This window comes from Lucilia sericata, unplaced genomic scaffold (assembly GCF_015586225.1).
Source record: "Lucilia sericata isolate MDLA Ls3-8-SP2 unplaced genomic scaffold, ASM1558622v1 Contig000549F_arrow, whole genome shotgun sequence".
Taxonomy (NCBI): Eukaryota; Metazoa; Arthropoda; class Insecta; order Diptera; family Calliphoridae; genus Lucilia; species Lucilia sericata.
Genome location: NW_023994559.1, coordinates 255,661 through 278,256, shown reverse-complemented (window position 1 = coordinate 278,256; position 22,596 = coordinate 255,661). Strand labels below are relative to the sequence as shown.

At 32.2% G+C, this 22,596-nt stretch overlaps 1 protein-coding gene across 1 annotated transcript; it reads left to right on the top strand.

Annotated features, from left to right (window-relative positions):
• The first annotated feature begins 686 nt into the window (after positions 1-686).
• LOC119606052 (general transcriptional corepressor trfA-like) lies at positions 687-3,275 on the top strand. Its single transcript, XM_037959426.1, has 2 exons — positions 687-715; positions 2,539-3,275. Exon 2 carries the CDS (start codon positions 2,562-2,564, stop codon positions 2,919-2,921), a length of 360 nt encoding a protein of 119 aa, XP_037815354.1. The 5' UTR covers positions 687-715; positions 2,539-2,561; the 3' UTR covers positions 2,922-3,275.
• Positions 3,276-22,596: the final 19,321 nt, after the last annotated feature.

The following is a 22,596-nucleotide window of genomic DNA, read 5'->3' as shown; positions in this document are numbered from 1 at the left end:
GACCATATGATACCCTACACCAGTTGTGAATATTAATTGTGATTTATTTTTCATAAGAAAGCATTTATCTGCGATTACCTTGTTCCGATACATTTAAGCAATTTATGGATGAAAAACTAATTTTCTGAAACAGGCTTTATGTGGGAGCTAGGGGCAAATATTGACCATGCCCGATAAAATTTTGTGAATATATTTATATTTATATAATATTTTATTGTGCTGAATTTAATCGCGATATTTGTGTTTATAAGTTAATATAAGTTAATTTTGGAGCTCAGAAGCCCTTTTCGGGGGGTTCTGTTGTATGGGGGCTAGGTGAAATAATAGACCGATTTTAACCATGGGCCAAAACAAGCGTGTGTGCCAAATTTCATCCAATTATCTTGAAAATTGCGACCTGTACCTTACGCACAAAGTTTACATGGACAGCCAGCCAGACGGACGGACAGACGGACATAGCTTAATTGACTCAGAAAACGATTCTAAGCCGATTGGTATACTTAAAAGTGGGTATAGGGCGAATATTTTTGTATGTTACAAACATCAGCACAAACCCAATATACGCTCCCCACTAAAGTGGTTGGCTAAATTCTCTATCTATATCATTATTCGGTAATGAATATTGTGCATACAATTGATTTTCTGGAGGTGACCTTGTATGGGAGCTATGGCCAAATATGGATCGATCGTGAACAAATTTTATGGTGTGATTTATGTAAGTATATAAGAGCGATATTTGTGCTATCGATATCAATATTTAGTAATGAGTTATGTGCGTTTAAGTAATTTTCGGAAGGGTCCCTTGTATGGGAGCTATGACTAAATATGGACCGATCGGAAAAAAATTTCACAGTAACATTTCTGTATATAAGAGTAATACTTGTACCAAATTTTATATCGATATATTAATTTAGTAATGAGTTGTATGGGAGCTATGACCAATTAAGGACCGATGGGAAAACAATTTCACAGTAACATTTCTGTATATAAGAACACTACTTGTACCAAATTTTATATGGATATCTTAATTAAGTAATGAGTTATGTGCGTTTAAGTGATTTTCGGGAGAGGACCTTGTATGGGAGCTATGTCCAATTATAGACCAATCCTGAAAATTTTTTCTTTGAATTAATTCTATTCTCATAAGATTTTAACTTGTAAAATTTTGTGAAGATATCAATATTCTGACGGAAGTTATTAACAATAAACTTGTTGTTTTAAATTTTGATTCATAACTTTTCCCGATGTGAACCGATTTTGCTCATTTTCAATACCAAACTGCCTAGGACAATAGTAAATATTTTGGGTGAATTTCGTGAATTTTTGTTGTTTCGTATTAACGTGAGAATGTTTTATACAGACAGACAGATAGACAGACGGACGGACAGACGGACATAGCTAGATCGACTCAGAATTTCATAAGGTCCAAGAATATGTATACTTTGTTGGGTTTCAGATGAATATTTCTTGGTGTTACATACGGAATGACAAAGTTATATACCCTCATAATAAGAAAGCAAACTTATACAGATCTGAAGTTATTATTGATTCGTCAGGTATATGGAAGTTGCCATAGGAGGAATAAATTGACCTTTGAATATATAATGCATCTATATCAATAAAAAATTTTATGTCCAACACTAGTATAAATAGAGTTCAGGCTCGCGACGATTCATCGGGAACGGAAGTAGACGACGACTGTCTCGACATAGACATTGAGCCACTGCTTTAATTGTGACCACCCTCCGCTCGCTACGCCTGTGGTTGTTCAAATTACTGTGAATGACACTTAGGAATATTGACAGGTGTCCTTACTTACTTCCTGATAATCAACCTAAGCGCCATTACAGTTTGTGAAAAACCCCAGAAGCATAAATTCTAGGACAGCGACAATTACCCTTATGTTTCGATAAATAAAATCCGTTTTGAGAACGTTTGACAACTTCTCGATTTTTATTATACTCACGCAGTAAACAAGGAAGTGCATTTTATAATCAACGTTATTTATTCGTCTTAATAAGTAACAAATTTCTTCATATAATGGTTGGAATTTGTTTAAATACTTAATTTTTTATTGGTTTAAATGCCAACTTTTTACTAATTTCCTGATTGTCTGAAATTGTAAATCTCCATTTTATATGCATAGTATATGTTTAACATTTCCTAACATTTGTTTAACAATCTCAACTATCCAAAATTTTTAAAAATCACAATAAAAAATCAAAGAAAACATACAATTTTGTACTAAAAATTAGATTTTTTTGAAATCGGTTAACCGAGACTTAAAAACCGGATAACCCGGTTAACCGAAAACCAATGTTTTAAAAAAACCGGTTTGCGAAAAACCGAAATATGCAATAAAAACCGGTTCTTCGGTTAACCGGTTAACCGGTTTATAAACACTACCTCTATCACAACTGATGGTGGTGGAGGGTATAAAAAAGTATTAATATAAAAGTAGCTGGTGGAGGGTATTTAAGATTCGGTTCTGCCGAATATAGCACTCTAACGTGTTTTTCTCTCTTTTTCCTTTTGCAGATGGATCAGTTCCCGAATATGAAATGTGCCTGGTCTGTTTCCGCTACCACCCTTTTCGCTACTGCAGGCAGTTTAAGAAGATGACGGTAAAACAAAGACAATATGTCTGTTTCGCCCGCACGCATCTAGTCGGAGGATGTATTCCAATGGAAGCCTGCCAGGAGTGTGGAGATTTGCACCACACCATGTTGCATCCTGAGCGGTCCCAACGACAGCGTCAACAACCACAGCAACGACAACGTCTTCAACAACAACTACAACGACGTCAACAACAACCACAACAACGTCAACACCAACCGCAACGTCGTCAACAACAACAACGTCGTCGATCACTACCTCGCCAGCAGATGCAATCGTCACGTCGCCGTCAGCAACAACCTTAACGTCGCCGTCAGCTGGTACAACGTCGTCGTCCCCAACCACGCCGTCGTCAATCTGTTGCAGTTACCCAAAATACCCAGGAATTGGTACAACGGATCGTTGCAGCTATGGGCCAATTGTCGGGGGCATTAAACATTGCACCAGTGCAAGAGGGGCGTGATGTCGAGGATCGATCTGGCAACGACTTGATCGACCTCGACTAAGCCGCATCGGCCACATATTCAGCGGCGATGTAAGTACGGTTCCAACCGTACTTTCGCGGCTAAGGAAGAAGAAGAAGTCAGTCTTCGACTACAACCGAACGCCAGCGGCCATAAAAAACAAACTAAAACTTTAAAAAAACATTTAAAACCAAAAAAGACAAACATATAAATATAAAAGAATTTTAAATAAAACAAATTCACAAACATTTATATAAACAATTAAACAAACATTCATACAAACAAGAAAAAGACATTCAAAATTAAAAACAAGTTAAAGTGCTATATTCTTAAATACCCTCCACCAGCTACTTTTATATTAATATTTTTTTAATTGATCAAATATTTGTAGAAATAAGTTTTCTCATGTCTTAAATAGAAAAACTCCAAGATTTAAACGGCTTAAATCTGTTACAATTGCAAGATTTATTGAACATTACAAACTCCATTTTGTTTTATATTTTTAAAGCGCCTTAAGATATGATTTAGCGATATTTAATTTGTGTGAAAGATTTAAGGAAATTAAAATTTTCGGGTCAGGACCTAGTATGCGATATACGACCAATTATGAACCGATCGCAAAAAAAATCTTTAAGTACCATTTGTGTATATAAAGGCTATATTTCAGTCAAATTTTTTATCTATATCGTAATTTGGTAATAAGTAATGTATGTTTAACTGATTTTTTGAAGGGAACCTTGTATGGGACCGATCGCACCCATATTATGAACCGATCGTGAAAAAATCTTAAAATATAATTTTTGTATACAAAACGAATATTTGTACAAAATTTTGTATCAATAGCTATATTTGGTAATGAGTAATGTGCGTTTAAGAGATTTTCGTAGAAGGACCTTGTATGGAGCTATGACCAATTATGGTCCGATCGTAAAAAATTCCACAGTAACATTAATGTATATAAAGACAAAATGTTAGCTAAATTCTGTATCTGTATCATTATTTGGTAATGAATATGCATAAAATTGATTTTCTGGAGGTGACGTTGTATGGGAGCTATGACCAAATATGGACCGATCGTGAACAAATTTTTGCAATATTTGTGCTATCGATATCAATATTTAGTAATGAGTTATGTGCGTGTAAGTGAGGGAGGGGACCTTGTATGGGAGCTATGACCAATTACGAACCGATCGGAAAAGAATTTCACAGTAACATTTCTGTATATAAGAACAATACTTGTACCAAATTTTATATGGATATCTTAATTTAGTAATGAGTTATGCGTGTTTAAGTGATTTTCGGGAGAGACCTTGTATGGAATCTATGTCCAATTATGTGAATTCTGAGTGAATTCTATTCTCATAAGATTTTAACTTGCTAAATTTTGTGAAGTTATCAACATTCTGACGGAAGTTATTAACAATAAACTCATTTTCCGGGAATATGTACTTTTGTATGGGAGGTATATGAAATTTTGTATACTTTGTTGGGTCTCAGATGAATATTTCTTGGTGTTACACACAGAATGACAAAGTTACCCTCTATCACCACTGATGGTGGTGGAGGGTATAATAAGTGCCGTGAGTGGTTCCCACAAAAACACATACATTTATTAATTTCAAAAAAAAAAAAACAATGAAGTACGTATAGTAGGGCGTGACCGACCATATGATACCCTACACCAGTTATGAATATTAAATGTGATTTATTTTTCATAATAAAGCATTTATCTTCTATTACCTTGTTCCGATACATTTAAGCAATTTATGGATGAAAAACTAATTTTCTGAAAGAGGCTTTATGGGGGAGCTAGGGGCAAATATGGACCAAGCCTGATAAAATTTTGTAAATATATTTATATTTACATAATATTTTATTGTGCTGAATTTCATCGCGATATTTGTGTTTATAAGTTAATTTTGGACATTCAAGTAATTTTCTGAAGGGGACTTTGTATGGGAGCTAGGGTCAAATGAGGCCCGATCTCTATGAAATTTGGCAAAGTCATCAAGGCTTGTATAAAACTTAGTTGTGCGGCTTTTTATCAATTTACAGGTATATTTAGCATAATTATGAGCTCAGAAGCCCCTTTCGGGGGGCTAGGTGAAATAATGGACCGATTTTAACAATTTTCAACAGGCTTCGTCCTTGGGCCAAAATTCGTGTGTGCCTAATTTCATCCAATTATCTTGAAAATTGCGACCTGTTTACATGGACAGCCAGCCAGACGGACGGACATAGCTTAATCGACTCTAAGCCGATTGGTATACTTTAAGGTGAGTATAGGACGAATATTTTTGTCTGTTACAAACATCAGCACAAACCCAATATACCCTCCCCACTAAAGTGGTGTAGGGTATAATTACATCCCTCTTCCCAATTTGTTGTGGATCGGCCTATATTTGATCCTAACTCCCATATAAAGCCTCTTCTAGAAATGTAGTTTTTCATCAAAAAATTGCTTAAATACATTGGAATTAAGGTAAAATTCAGCCTAAAAGTTTCTTTATTTAAAATAAATAATTTTCAAAATATACCCATGGTGTACTTGTTATACCCTACACTACTTTAGTGAGGAGGGTATATTGGGTTTGTGCTGATGTTTGTAACATACAAAAATATTCGTCCTATTTTCACCTTAAAGTATACCAATCGGCTTAGAATCGTTTCCTGAGTTGATTAAGTTATGTCCTTCCGTCCGTCAGTCTGGCTGGCCGGATGTCCATGTAAACCCTGTGCGCAAGGTACAGGTCACAATTTTCAAGATAATTAGATGAAATTTGGCACACACGCTTTTTTGGCCCAGGGAAGTCTATTGAAAATGGTTAAAATCCGTCCATAATTTCACTTAGACCCCATACAACAGAATTCCCCGAAATGAGCTTCTGAGCTCATAATTATGTTAAATATACATGTATATCGATAAAAAGCGGCAAAACTAAGTTTTATACAAGCCTTGATGACCTTTCCAAATTTCATAGAGATCGGGCCTCATTTGACCCTAGCCCACATACAAAGTCCCCTTCAGAAAAATTACTTGAATGTCCAAAATTAACTTATAAACACAAATATCGCGATGAAATTCAGCACCAATAAATATTATATAAATATATTCACAAAATTTTATCGGGATTGTACCAGAATGTACAGAAATAACAAGTTAGAGTGGTATATTCGGCTGAGCCGAATCTTAAATACCCTCCACCAGCTACTTTTATATTAATACTTTTTTAATTGATAAAATATTTGTAGAAATAAGTTTTCTCATGTCTTAAATAGAAAAACCCCAAGATTTAAACAGCTTAAATCTGTTACAATTGCAAGATTTGTTGAACATTACAAATTTCTTTTTCTTTAATATTTTTAAAGCGCCTTAAGATATGATTTAGCGATATTTAATAATTTTGTGAAAGATTTAAGGAAATTAAAATTTTCGGGTCAGGACCTAGTATGGGAGATATGACCAATTTCTGTATATAAAGTCTATATTTCAGTCAAATTTTGTATCTATATCGTACTTTGGTAATAAGTATTGTGTGTTTAAGTGATTTTCGGAAGGGAACATTGTATGGGACCAATCGCACCCTTATTATGAACCGATAGTGAAAAAATCTTAAAATATAATTTTTGTATACAAAACTAATATTTGTGCAAAATTTTGTATCAATATCTTTATTTGGTAATCAGTATTGTGCGTTTAAGAGATTTGCGTAATAGTACCTTGTATGGAAGCTATGACCAATTATGTAACATTAATGTATATAAAGAAAAAATGTTGGCTAAATTTTGTATCTTCAAGTTATTTTCTGGAGGTGACCTTGTATGGGAGCTATGACCAAATATGGACCGACCGTGAAAAAAATATTTGTACTGAATATATCGATATCAATATTTAGTAATGAGTTATGTGCGTTTAACTGATTTTCGGCAGGGAACCTTGTATGGGAGCTATGAACAAATATGAACCGATCGTGAAAAAATTTTAAATAACATTTCTGTGTACAAAAATAATATTTATGAGAAAATTTTTAATGGATATCACTATTTGATAATGAGTTATGTGCGTTTAAGTGATTTTCGAGAGGAAACCTTGTATGGAAGCCATGGCCAATTAAGGACCGATCAGAAAAAAATTTCACAGTAACATTTCTGTATATAAGAGCAATACTTGCACTAAATTTTATATGGATATCTGAATTTTGTAATGAGTTATGTGCGTTTAAGTAATTTACGGGAGGGGACGTTGTATGGGAGCTATGACCAATTATGGCCCGATCGGAAAAAAATTCTGTATACAAGAGCAATACTTGAACCAAATTTTATATGGATATCTTAATTTAGTAGGGACCTATGCATTTTTAAGCAGTAGTCAAGCTCTCGTGTAGAAAGGTATGAATGATAATTTTCATGCAATTATATTGTATAGTTTTCGTGAAAATATATCAGAATGTAAAAAATGCTTATTTTTTTCGGAGTTGTTTTAAATTTTGATTCATAAATTTTCCCGATGTGAACCGATTTTGCTTATTTTCAATACCAAACTGCCTAGGAAATAATAAATATTTTGGGTGAATTTCGTTAATTTTTGTCGCTTCGTGTTAACGTGAGAATGTTTTATACAGACAGATAGACGGACATAGCTAGATCGACTCAGAATTTCATAAGGTCCATGAATATACCCTCTATCATCACTCATGGTGGTGGAGGGTATAAAAATACTTTACTGTTTATAATTTAAGAACAATTTTTCATTATAAATAAAAATATTATTAATGAGAACAAAATTCATTAGTTAAATTGAAGAAATTTCTTCAAAAACAACAAAAAAATATATTCAAATTATTATATATTATAATTATATTAGTTAATTTAACTAAAATTTCTTCATATTTACCACCCCTAAACAACGCAACGATATTAGTAAATATGAAGAAATTTATTCATATTAACTATTTACTAAAATACAAAAAATTAACGAATAAAACTGTAGCTGGAATAAAATTTTAGTTGGCTGTATAACAAAATTTCGTCATATTTACAACCCATTTTGAAGTATTTAGGTAAATTTTTGGTTCTGTGCGTGATGTGTATTTAACATAAAGTTCTCTTAATAAATAGGTTTTCACTTAGGGTTCTCTTAGTTATTATACCCTCCACCACCATCAGTGGTGATGGAGCATATATATATGTACCTTTGTCATTCCGTGTGTAACACCAAGAAATATTCATCTGAGACCCAACAAAGTACATATATATATTCTGGGTTCTTATGAAATTCTGAGTCGATTTAGCTATGTCCGTCTGTCTGCCTCAAACACGCTCACGTTAAAACTAAGTAAATGAAATTAGCCAAAATTTCTCATAGCCCCCATACAAAGGTACATATTTTCGGAAATAGATTTATCGTTGATAACTTCGGCAAAAATATCGGTATCACCACGAAATTTTGCACATTAACATATATATAATATGAACAGAAATCATATTACCAACGTAGATCTGTATTGGTCCATAATTGGGCATAGCTCCAATATAAGGCCCATTTCCGATAACCACGTATACGCACATACATACATATTTCATAACTGAATGAAAATATCGGTATAAAATTCGTAATGAATGTGTTTCAAGTATATATAAAGACCCTGCGAAATATTTTCCAGGTCGGAAATTGGAATAATATTCAACATAAATATGTTTTGTATATACATTTATCACCCTGCAAAAATATTTTTCGGATCGGTCCATAATTGGTCATAGCTCCATAATTGGTCATATCTGTCATATAAGAAAATCACATATCTATATATATAAAAACTAGCTGCATGTCCCCGCTGTTGCCCGGGTTTCTTCGAAAAGTAAAGAGAATATTTTTCTATCTGTAATGACTTTTTTTTTGGAAATAGATATCAAAATTTAGCTAATAACGATAAAATAGTTACTATATTTTTTGCCTTTTTTAAACCTTAAAGTCAGTTTTTGGACCAAAAAGTCCCTTAAAAATTTAGATATTGAAAATGAGCTTAAATTAGAAAACTTTGTCTAATTTGTAGAAAATTTAAGAAACTTTTTTTGAGAAATTTAAGAAACTTTTTTTGAAATCAGAACTTTCAATCACTGGTAGGGAACTAAGGACGCTTTCAAATTATTTGTTTTATTTTTTCCATATGCAGTAGATTTAAAGAACTGTTCAATTTAATTTAAATTGTCACACCATTAATTTAATGGTCACACCGTACTTTGAATTGTAGTCCCCCTGGTGTAAGGGCAAAAGTCTTCGGGGCAATTTATTAATTTCAACAAGTTAGAGTGCTATATTCGGCTGAACCGAATCTTAAATACCCTCCACCAGCTACTTTCATATTAATACTTTTTTAATTGATCAAATATTTGTAGAAATAAGATTCCTCATGTCTTAAATAGAAAAACCCCAAGATTTAAACAGATTAAATCTGTAACAATTGCATGATTTATTGAACATTACAAAGGCCATTTTCTTTTATATTTTTAAAGCGCCCTAGGATATGCTTTAGCGATATTTAATAATTTGTGTGAAAGATTTAAGGAAATTAAAATTTTCGGTGCAGGACCTACTATGGGAGATATGACCAATTATGGACCGATCGTAAAAAATCTTTAAGTAACATTTCTGTATATAAAGGCTATATTTCAGTCAAATTTTGTATCTATATCGTAATTTAGTAATAAGTAATGTGTGTTTAAGTGATTTTCGGGAGGGAACCGAATGACCAAATATGAACCGATCGTGAAAAAATGTTGAAATAATATTTCTGTGTACAAAAATAGTATTTACGAAAAATTTTTTTATGGATATCACTATTTGGTAATGAGTTGTGCGCCATTTAGTGTTTTTCTGCAGGGGACCTTGTATGGGAGCTATGACCAATTATGAACCGATGAGAAAACAATTTCAGAGTAACTTTTCTGTATATAAGAGCAATACTTGTACCAAATTTTATATGGATATCTTAATTAAGTAATGAGTTATGTGAGTTTAAGTTATTTTCGGGGGAGGACCTTGTATGGGAGCTATGACCAATTATGGACCGATCGGAAGAAAATTTCACAGTAATATTTCTGTACATAAGAGAAATACTTGTACCAAATTTAGTAATAAGTTATGCGCGTTTAAGTAATTTTCCGGAGAGGACGTTGTATGGGAGCCATGTTCAATTATGGACCGATCTAGAAAATGTTTTCTCTATATGAATTCTATTGACATAGAATTTTAATCTGTAAAATTTTGTTAAGATATCGACATTCTGAGGGATCTGAGGGGAGTTATTGACAATAAACTCATTTTCCGGGAATATGTAATTTCGAATGGGAGGTATAAGAAATTGTGGACCGATTCCGGCAATTTTCAACAGGAAAAAAGCTCTCTTATAAAAACAAATTTATGATGATTTTCATGGAATTATATAGCATAGTTTTAGTGAAAATTACATCAGAATGTGTAAAAAATGCTTATATTTTTCGGAGTTGCTTTAAATTTTGATTCATAACTTTTCGCGATGTAAACCGATTTTGCTCATTTTCAATAACAAACTGTCTAGGACAATATGGAATATTCTGGCCTAATTCTAATACTTTATTTCACTTCGTTTTTACGTGAGCGTGTTTTACACAGACAGACAGACGGACGGACAGACGGACATAGATAAATCGACTCAAAATTTCATAACGACCCAGAATAAATATACTTTGTTGAGTCTCAAATGAATATTTCTTGGTGTTACACACGGAATGACAAAGTTATATATACCCTCTATCACCACTAATAGAAAAACCCCAAGATTTAAACAGCTTAAATCTGTTCCAATTCCAAAATTTATTGAACATTACATTTTCTTTTATATTTTTATAGCGCCCTAAAATATGCTTTAACGATATTTAATAATGTGCATATATGCATGTGTGTGAAAGATTTAAGGATTTTGAAAATACAGTAGTTTTCCGATTTAACGAACCCATATGTTGTCAGGCCTGTTCGTAAAATTGAAAAGTTCGTTATATGCAGTACTAACTAAAACATGGGTTTTTGGTAGGAAAATAATTAAAAATAGGTATTTTATAAAAATTAATTCTTTTTTTTTATAAAAATAGCACAAAACACAAAGTTCCGGATCTTTTATACCCACCTTCAAACCATATTTGTGTCGAATTTCATCGCTGTATTTTTAATTCAGTCATGAGCGTTAAAGCTATTTCTCGAAGTTCATCGCTATACTCGTATTTTTAAGCGAGTAATGAGCGTTGAAGTAATTTTCTTAAGGGGCCTGATATGGAGGGTAAGGTCAATTATGGACCGATTCCCATAAAATTTGTTAGAGATTTCGGTTAGTATAGAACATGTTTGAATCGAATTTAATCGTATTGTTAAGCGAGTAATGAGCGTTAAAGTCATTATCTGAAGGACGGACGGACATAGCTACATCGAACTAAAATTTAATAAGAACCCAGAACGTGTTACAGTTTTGGGTATAAAAGCACCGCTACAACTTAGGTTATTTGTTATTTTTGATAAATGTCATTTTATCTTCATTTAAATAATAATATTTTTATTAGTTCGTTAAACAGAGTACAAAAAACAAGTTTCATTCGTTATTTAAGGTAGTCAATAGGAAAAATTAGCTTGTTCGTTAAATGCGATGTTCGTAGAATTGAATGGTCGTTAAATCGGAAAACTACTGTACATATATATAATTTTGTTCTACACAAATTGATAATGATTGATAATACGGTTAAAGTGCTTTAGGGGCGGGACCTAGTATGGGAGATATGACCAATTATAGACCGATCGTAAAAACTTCTTTAAGCTAAAGTTCTGTACATAAAAGCTATATTTCAGTCAAATTTTGTATCTATATCGTAATTTAGTAATAAGTAATGTGTGTACAAGTGATTTTCTGAAGGGAATCTTGCATAGGACCGACCGCACCCATGTTATGGACCGATCTAAAAAAAAATCTTGAAATAGAATTTTTGTATACCAAACTAATATTTGTGGCAAATTTTGTATCAATAGCTTTATTTGGTAATGAGTAATGGGCGCTTAAGACCTTGTATGGGAGCTATGACCAATTATGGATATAAATACAAAATTTCAAAATTCTATGACCAAGGATGGACCGATCGGAAAAAATTTCACAGTAATATTTCTGTGCATATGAGCAATACCTGTACCAAATTTGATATGGATATCTTAATTTAGTAATGAGTTATGCGCGTTTAAGTGATTTTCGGGAAAGGACCTTGTATGGGAGCTATGGCCAATTATGGACCGATCGGAAAAAAATTTCACAGTAATATTTCTGTATGTGAGAGACTTGTACTTAACTTTATATGGATATTTCAATTTAGTAATGAGTTATGTGCGTTTAAGTGATTTTCGGGAGGGGACCTTGTATGGGAGCTATGACCGATCGGAAAAAAATTTCATAGTAATATTTCTGTGCATATGAGCAATACTTGTACCAAATTTTATATGGATATCTTAATTTAGTAATGAATTATGCGCGTTTGAGTGATTTTCGGGAAGGGTCCTTGTATGGAAGCTATGACCAATTATGGACCGATCGGAAAACAATTTCATAGCAATATTTCTGTGTGTGAGAGCAATACTTGTACCAAATTTTATATAGATATCTTAATTTAGTAATGAGTTATGCGCGTTTAAGTGATTTTCGGGAAGGGACCTTGTATGGGAGCTATGACCAATTATGGAATCTTAATTTGTATGGATATCTTAATTTAGTAATGAGTTATGCGCGTTTAAGTGATTTTTGAGAGGGGACCTTGTATGAGAGCTATGTCGAATTCTGGATTCATCCAGAAATTGTTTTCACTCAATGAATTCTATTGACATAAGATTTTAAGTTGTAAAATTTTGTGAAGATATCAACATTCTGACGGAAGTTATTAACAAAAAACTAATTTTTCGGGAATATGTACTTTTGTATGGGAGGTATATGAAATTATGGACCAATTCTGGCAATTTTCAGCAGAAATCAGGATCTTGTGTAGAAACAAATGTATGATGACTTTCATGAAATTATCTTGCATAGTTTTCGAGAAAATTACATCAGAATGTATAAAAAATGCTTATTTTTTCGGAGTTGTTTTAAATTTTGATTCATAACTTTTCCCGATGTGAACCGATTTTGCTCATTTTCAATACCAAACTGTACCGGATAATAGTGAATATTTTTGCTGAATTTCGTTACTTTCCATTGCTTCGTTTTAATGTGAGCGTGTTTTACACAGACAGACGGACGGACGGACAAAGCTAAATCGACTCAGAATTTCATAAGGACCCAGAATATATATACTTTGTTGGGTATTCTATAGTAACATTAATGTATATAAAGGCAAAATTGTGGCTAAATTCTGTATCTGTATCATTCTTTGGTAATGAATATTGTGCGTTTAAGTGATTTTCTCTACGGGAGCTTTGACCAATTATGGACCGATCGAAAAGAAATTTCACAGTAACATTTCTGTATATAAGAGCAGTGATTTTCGGGAAGGGACCTTGTATGGCAGCTATGACCAATTATGGACCGATCGGAAAAATATTTGACAGTAACATTTTTGTATATAGCCAGGTACTCTGTTTAAAGTTGCGAAAAAGTATGGGTTTTTCATGCGAAAAATTTGATGTGCGATTTTGGAAAGTGCGTCGCTTTTATTGCTATAAAGTGTGCATCATTGCTTTAAATACGTAAACAAAAACCATATGTTTTTTGAAAGCTGAAAATAAAATAAATCTTAATAATATAAACTACTCCCTATACCCAGTGTTCTTTGCTACCCTAAAAGCAATATAAATAAAAAATCTTCTTAATAATTTTGAAGATTCCAACTGTAATGTTTTCCAGAGATACAATTTTTCCGAACGTTAATTAAGATTTTAATGTAATCGATGACAAATTTAAACAAGTTAGAGTGCTATATTCGGCTATGCCGAATCTTAAATACCCTCCACCAGCAAGCTACTTTTTATTAAAACCCATTTAATTATCTAATCTTTAGAAAACTTGGCAAAATTTTTGTTTCCGTATTGAGGGTATTAACATTTATGCAAATGCCAAACTAATTTTAATTAGGTCCAGAAATATTTATATTAATAGGCCAGTTCAAAAACATGTTAACAGAATGATTTATCTGTAGTCAGAACATACTCATTTTGAATTTTATTTTTTATGAGAACTAAGACAACTTATGGACCGATCCGGAAAAAAAGAATATATATATAAATACAATATACACATTTGTGTCGAATTTTATCCCGATAACTTTGATTTTCAATGTGCATTTGAGTAATTTTCGGAAATGGTCCTTACATGGGAGTTGTGACCAATTATCGACCGATGAGATAAGTTATTCGATGCAGAACTCTAATATGTATAGGAGCTATGACCTTACAGAAATCAAGATATCTTTATTTGATAATGAAATATGTGCGTTTAAGTGATTTTCTTGAAGTGGACCTTATATAGAAGATATTACCATATATGGACCAATCCGGAAAAAATTTGGTAGAATGATTTATATGCTCACAAAACATATTCATGTTTATCCCGATAGCTTTATTATTCAAAGTGGACCCTCTATGGGAGCCTATCCTAATAAAAATTCGTAGAGTGATTCATATAAAGACAAAACATATTTGTGTCGAATTTTACCAAGATAACTTTATTTGACAATGAAATATGTGCCTTTAAGTGATTTTTAGAAGTGGGACTTATATCGGAGCTATGGCCAATAATGGACCGATCCAGGAAAAAAGTGGTAGAATGATTTATATGAACACAAAACATATTTGTGTCGAATTTTATCCTTATAGCTTTACTGCCTTATTCATAAACATTTATCAAAGGTTTATAGTACAAATTTTGTATGAAAATTTGATTTATAAACCTTTGATAAAAGTTTATGAATAAGACCCTTAGAATTTAATGAAATATATGCGTTTAAGTGATTTTCGGAAGTGGTCCTTATATTGGAGCTATGACCAATTATGAGCCTATCCGGAAAAAATTTCGTAGAGTGACTCATATAAAGACAAAATATATTTGTGTCGAATTTTATCAAGATAGCTTTATTTGATAATGAGATATGAGCTTTTAAGCGATATTCGGAAGTGTGCCTTATATGGGAGCTATGACCAATAATGGACCGATCCATAAAAAATTTAGTGGAATGATTTGAATGTACACAAAACATATTCAAGTCGAATTTTATCTCGATAGTTTTAGAATTCAATAAAATATATGCGTTTAAGTGATTTTCGGAAGTGGACCTTATATGAGAGCTATGACCAATTATGGGCCCATGCGGAAAAAAAATTAGTAGAGTTATTCATATTTAGACAAAATATATTTAAGTCGAATTTTATTACGATAACTTTATTTGACAATGAAATATGTGTTTTTAAGTGATTTTCGGAAGTGGGCCTTATATGGGAGCTATGACCAAAAATGGACCGATCCGTAAAAAATTTGTTAGAATGATTTGTATGTATACAGAACATATTTGTGTCGAATTTTATCCCGATAGCTTTATAATTCAATGAAATATATGCGTTTAAGTGATTTTCGGAAGTGGACCTTATATGGGAGCTATGACCAGTTTTGGACCGACTGAGATCTACGTTAATGGTATGATTCTGTTCATATTATATTTGCATGTACAAAATTTTGTGTTGATACCGATATATTTGAGGGAGTTATTAACGATAAACTAATTTCCGGGAATATATAACTTTGTATTGGAGCTATGGGAAATATTGGATCGATTGTAAAGATTTTGAACACAATTGATCACTGCCCTGAAAAAATAATGTGTGACAAAATTCATCGAAATATCTTTAGTAGTTTCTGAGAAAACTTCAAAACAATTAGAAAAAAAACGTAATTTTTTTCGAAGTAGTCTGAAATTTTTACTCATAACTTTTTACGTTGTAAACCGATTTTGCTGATTTTCAATACCAAACTGCTTAGAATAACAATAAATGTTTTGGGTGAATTTGGTTGATTTCCTTTGCTTAGTTTTAACGTGAGCGTGTTTTACACAGACAGACGGACATAGCTAAATCGACTCAGAATTTCATAAGGATCCAGAATATATATACTTTGTTGGGTCTTAGAAGAATATTTCTTGGTGTTACACACGGAACGACAAACTTATATATACCCTCTATCACCACTGATGGTGGTGGAGGGTATAAAAATGACCTTGCGTAAACCAGCGTTAAGGAATGCGCGTAAAAGTTGAGGTAAGAAAGAGAAGTACTGTTACAGGTCATTTTTATGACGAATGCGTTAAGGAATGTGCGTAAAAGGATAAGGTAAGAAAGAGAAGTACTGTTACAGGTCATTTTTATGACGAATGTGTTTTTTGTTATTGCTTCACACATATTTACATCTATTTATATCTGTTTTTGTGCACTTGTTGTTACCCTGCCAGCAACTCAACTAACTTTACATGCATTAAAAGCTGACTTTTTCATCAACTAGTTATGGTTGATTCTTGGATTATTTTTAATGGAGCCGACTGACTATTTTAACATGGCGATGTCATACGCAGTAGTCAATTATCCGACTCTGCATGACTTTTCAACTAGCTTAAAGTTAGTTACTAAAAAATTAGCTTAAAGTTAACTCTTTATTAACTAACTTAAGCTGACTATTTTAACATGGCGATGTCCTACGCAGTAGTCAATTGTCCGACTCTGCATGACTTTTTAACTATCTTAAAGTTAGTTACTAAAAAATTAGCTTAAAGTTAACTCTTTATTAACTAACTTAAAGTCAGTTGCAGAAAAGTCAAGTAATAGTTTTCTTTTGTATTCCCTACTGTATTAATTAATTAAATATATTTAAAATTTAACTATTAGTTATCTAAATTACATATCGCTTTAATACAAGTTATGATATTAGTTCGTTAAAATTAATACACATCAGTTTTCTGCAGTGGAACTAATAATAACACCAGTATCCATAAAATTATGAATTGTTAATTATTTAAATGATTTCCATTGATCCAAATCTAAAATTTAAAAATGTTATATGTTTACTATTAATGTATTATATTTACAGTATTAATCAGCAGAATTTAGAATTAAGGGACCGAGTTTTGAAATATTTAACATTTTATAATTAATTTTTCCAATTTACTGACTCTAATTTCACACGTGTACAAAATGCCAAAAATGTAAAACAAAATTCCGAATAATAAAGAAACATGAGAAAACATGTCGAAACAAAATGATCTCCAGATAATTTTGGGGTACTCCTGCATTATATAATAGTTAGCTTGTAGCTAGTTTTTAAAAGTAGGTTGTTTACGTTATAAATATCTAACTTTGGAACATTTCTGCATTACATTGTTGTTCGTTTATAGTCAGTCTACTAAAGTTAACAAATAAAATCATAATAATAGAGAAACAAGAGAAAACATGTTATTCTCTTATTAATTCTCTCCAGATAATTTTGGGACACTTCTGCATTACATGATAGGTAGCTTGTAGTTAGTCTTTAAAAGTCGGTTCTTTACGTTGCCAAATACAAAATTTCGGGACAGCTCTGAATTACATTGTAGTTAATTATAGTCAGTCTGTAAAAGTAAACTTGAAGTGAATTTTTCTCGTAGTCGACTACAAAATTGCTGGCAGGGTATGTACATGCACACATACCTACATATGTTTTTTTTCTAGCTTCGGCATATGAATTTCTCGTAATTATTGCGCTATTATTTTACATATGCATCACATTGTTTTGGTTACTATTGTAATAAAAAGGAAATGTGTCCCAGAATTTTTGTGGGAATTAATTCACTGATATAAAGTCCGGGGAATGAGTTTGAAAAATTAATATTCTTTAATGGAAAAAGGAAAAAACAATTTTGATGTGGTTTATTTAAAAAAATACCTAAAATAAAACAGTAATTTTATATCAATCCTAGCTATACCCAGTATGCTATGCTACCCTAAAAGCAATATAAATAAAAAATCTTCTTAATAATTTTGAAGATTCTAACTGTAATGTTTTCCAGAGATACAATTTTTCCGAACGTTAATTAAGATTTTAATGTAATCGATGACAAATTTAAAAAAACCCCATTGAAAGTCCGCCCGTTATTTTCTAAATGTTCACATGAATGTCAAAGATCTTCATGTAGAATTTGAAGATTCTAGCTCTAATAGTTTCTCAGATACTCACTCAGAACTCACAACCCCCAGATGAAAGTCCGCCTTTTTGTTTTCTTCAAAATGTACATATGTCTAAAAAGTTCTTCTTGCTAAATTTGAAGAATCTTGTTCCCTCCCTGATAAGCGAAATTTTGTATTTAATTCATATGTGAGGTGCCAAGCTCCCCATTGAAAGTCCGCCCATTATTCTCTGAATGTTCACATGAATGTCAAAGTTCTTCAATTACAATTTGAAGATTCTAGCTCTATTCTATTTTCTATTTAATTTATATCCAAGCCCCCCATGACGAAAGTCCGCTCTTTTTTCTCCAAAATGTTCAGATGAATATTTAAGTTCTTAGTGCAAAATTTGAAGAATTTAGTTCAATTAGTTTCCCAGATAAACTAATTTTTGTATTGTATTAATATGGGAGGTGCTGCTCCCCTCATGGGTAGTCCGCCAATTTATTTCCCAAAATGTTTACATGGATTTTAAAGTTACTCTTGCAAATTTTTAATGTTCTAACTGTAATAGTTTCCAAGATAAACGAATTTTTGTATTTAATCTATATGGGAGGTGCCACGCCCCCTAATGCTATTCCCACTTTTTGTCTTAAATAATTATATTGATACTAAAGTTGCTCCGACAAAATTTGAAGACTCTAGCTGTTTATTATCTCAGATATACTAATTTAATATTTTCTTAATATGGGCGTGGAACGTCGCCCACTGGAAATTTTAACATAAAAAGTAGCCAATAGTTCCTTCCAGACATACAGGAAGAAACTGTGAAAATTTCAGGAAAATCGATCCTGCAGTTTAGCAGTCTATAAAGCACAAACAAACAAACATACATACAAACACACTTTCATTTATATATATATATATATATATATATATATATATATATATATATATATATATATATATATATATATATATATATATCGATAGAAGATAGATAGATTCATATGGGAGGTACCAAGCGCCGCTTATGAAAGTCCGCCCACTTTTCTCGCAAATATTCATATGGATGTTAATGGTCTTCCTGCAAAATTTTAATATTATAACTCCAATAGTTTTCCAGATAAACGAATTTTGGTATTTAATTCCTATGGGAGATGCCACGCCCCCTATTGGTAGTCCGTCCTAAATATTCATGTCGATACTACAGTGGCTCCGAAAAAATTTGAGGACTCTAGCTGTTATATTTTCTCAGATATACTAATTTAAGATTTTCTTTATATGGGAGGTGCCACGCCCACTGTAGGTATGCTGCCAATTTTGTCAACACGTTTTCATATGAATGTCAAAGTTGTTCATATAAAATTTGAGGACTCTAGCTGTTGCAATTTCTGAGATATGCGACTTTTAATACTTATTTTGTAGGTGGGCGTGGCACCTCGCCTACTTGAAATTCCAAAACAAAAGGTAGCCTGTAGTTCTTTCCGGACATAGCTGAAGACACTCTGAAAATTTCAAGGAAATCGGTTCAGCCGTTTAGCTGTCTATAAAGCACAAACATACATACAAACACACATTCATTTTTATATATATAGATAGATTCAGTTTTTATACCCTCCACCACCATCAGTGGTGATAGAGGGTATATATAACTTTGTCATTCCGTGTGTAACACCAAGAAATATTCATCTGAGACCCAACAAAGTATATATATTCTTGGACCTTATGAAATTCTGAGTCGATTTAGCTATGTCCGTCTGTCCGTCCGTCCGTCTGTCTGTATAAAACATTCTCACGTTAACACGAAGCAACAAAAATTAACGAAATTCACCCAAAATATTTATTATTGTCCTAGGCAGTTTGGTGTTGAAAATGAGCAAAATCGGTTCTCACCGGGAAAAGTTATGAATCAAAATTTGAAACAATATCGAAAAAAATAAGCATTTTTTACACATTCTGGTGTAATTTTCTCGAAAACTATGAAAGATAATTCCATAAACATCAGCATACAGTCGTTTCTACACAAGAGCTTGACTCCTGCTTAAACTTGCCAGAATCGGTCCACAATTTCATATACCTCCCATACAAAAGTACATATTCCCGGAAAATGGGTTTTTTGTTGATAACTTCCGTCACAATGTCGAAATCTTTACAAAATTTTACAAATAAAAATCTTATATCAATAGAATTCATTCAGAGAAAACATTTTCTTGATCGGTCCATAATTGGACATAGCTCCCATACAAGGTCCCCTCCCGAAAATAACTTAAACGCAAATAATTCATTTCTAAATCAAGTTATCTATATAAAATTTGGTATAAGTATTGCCCTCACATACAGAAGTATTACTGTGAAATTTTTTTTTCCATCGGTCCATAATTGGTCATAGCTCCCATACAAGGTCTCCTCCCGAAAATCAATTAAACCCGCATAACTCATTACTTACATAAGACATCCATATAAAATTTGGTACAAGTATTACTCATCTGCACAGAAATATTATTGTGAAATTTTTTTCCGATCGGTCCATTATTGGTCATAGCTCCCATACAAACCACTTAAACGCGCATAACTCATTACAAAATTAAGATACCCATATAAAATTTGGTACATGTATTACTCTCACATACAGAAATTTTACTGAGAATTTCTTTTCTGATCGGTCCATAATTGGTCATTGCTCCCATACACGGTCCCCTCCCGAAAATCACTTAAACGCACATAACTCATTAACAAATTAAGATATCTATATAAAATTTGGTACAAGTATTGTTCATATGCACAAAAATATTACTGTAAAATTTTTTTCCGATCGGTTCATAATTGGTCATAGCTCCCACTCAAGGTCCCCTCCCGAAAATCACTTAAACGCACATAACTCATTACTAAATTAAGATATCCACATAAAATTTGGTACAGGTATTGCTCACATATACAGAAATATTACTGTGGAATTTTTTTTCCTATCGGTCCATAATTGGTCATAGCTTCCATACAAGGTCCCCTCCCGAAAATCACTTAAACGCACGTCACTCATTACTAAATTAAAATATCCATATATAGTTCGGTACAAGTATTGCTCTCACATACAGAAATATTACTGTGAAATTTTTTTCCGATCGATCCATAATTGGTCATAGCTCTCATACAAGGTCCTCTTTCGAAAATCTCTTAAATGCACATTACTCATTACCAAATAAAGCTATTGATACAAAAATTCTATTTCAAGATTTTTGCACGATCGGTTCATAACACACATTACTTATTACTAAATTACGATATAGATACAAAATTTTACTGAAATATAGCTTTCATGTCCAGAAGTTTTGCTTAAAGAATTTTTTACGATCGGTCTATAATTGGTCATATCTCCCATACTAGGTCCTGCCCCTAAAACCGTATTTAACTAGTTGCATTATCAATTTGTGTAGAAAAAAAATATATATATGTATTTTGAAAATCCTTAAATCTTTCACACACATGCATACATGCAAATTAATAAAAATCGCCAAGCGTTGGTAATGTTCAATAAATCTTGGAATTGTAATAGATTTGAGCTGTTTGAATCTAGGGATTTTTCTATTTAAGATATGAGAAAACTTATTTCTACAAATATTTGATCAATTAGAAAAGTATTAATATAAAAGTAGCTGGTGGAGGGTATTTAAGATTCGGCTCAGCCGAATATAGCACTCTAACTTGTTAATTGATCAAATATTTGTAGAAATAAGTTTTCTCATGTCTTAAATAGAAAAACACCAAGATTTAAACAGCTTAAATCTGTTACAATTCCAAGATTTGTTGAACATTACAAACCCCATTTTCTTTTATATTTGTATAGCGCCCTTAGATATGCTTTTGCGATATTTAATAATGTGCATGTATGCATGTGTGTGAAAGATTTAAGGATTTTCAAAATACATATATATAATTTTCTTCTACACAAATTGTTTTTAGGGGCAGGACCTAGTATGGGAGATATGACCAATTATAGACCGATCGTAAAATATTCTTTAAGCAAAATTTCTGTACATAAAAACTATATTTCAGTCAAATTTTGTATCTATATCGTAATTTAGTAATAAGTAATGTGTGTTCAAGTGATTTTCTGAAGGGACACTTGCATGGGACCGACTGCATCCATGTTATAGACCGATCATGAAAAAATCTTGAAATAGGATTTTTGTATACCAAACTAATATTTGTGCCAAATTTTGTATCAATAGCTTTATTTGGTAATGAGTAATGTGCGTTTAAGAGATTTTCGTAAAAGGACCTTGTATGGGAGCTAGGACCAATTATGTATATAAAGACAAAATTTCAAAATTCTGTATCTAT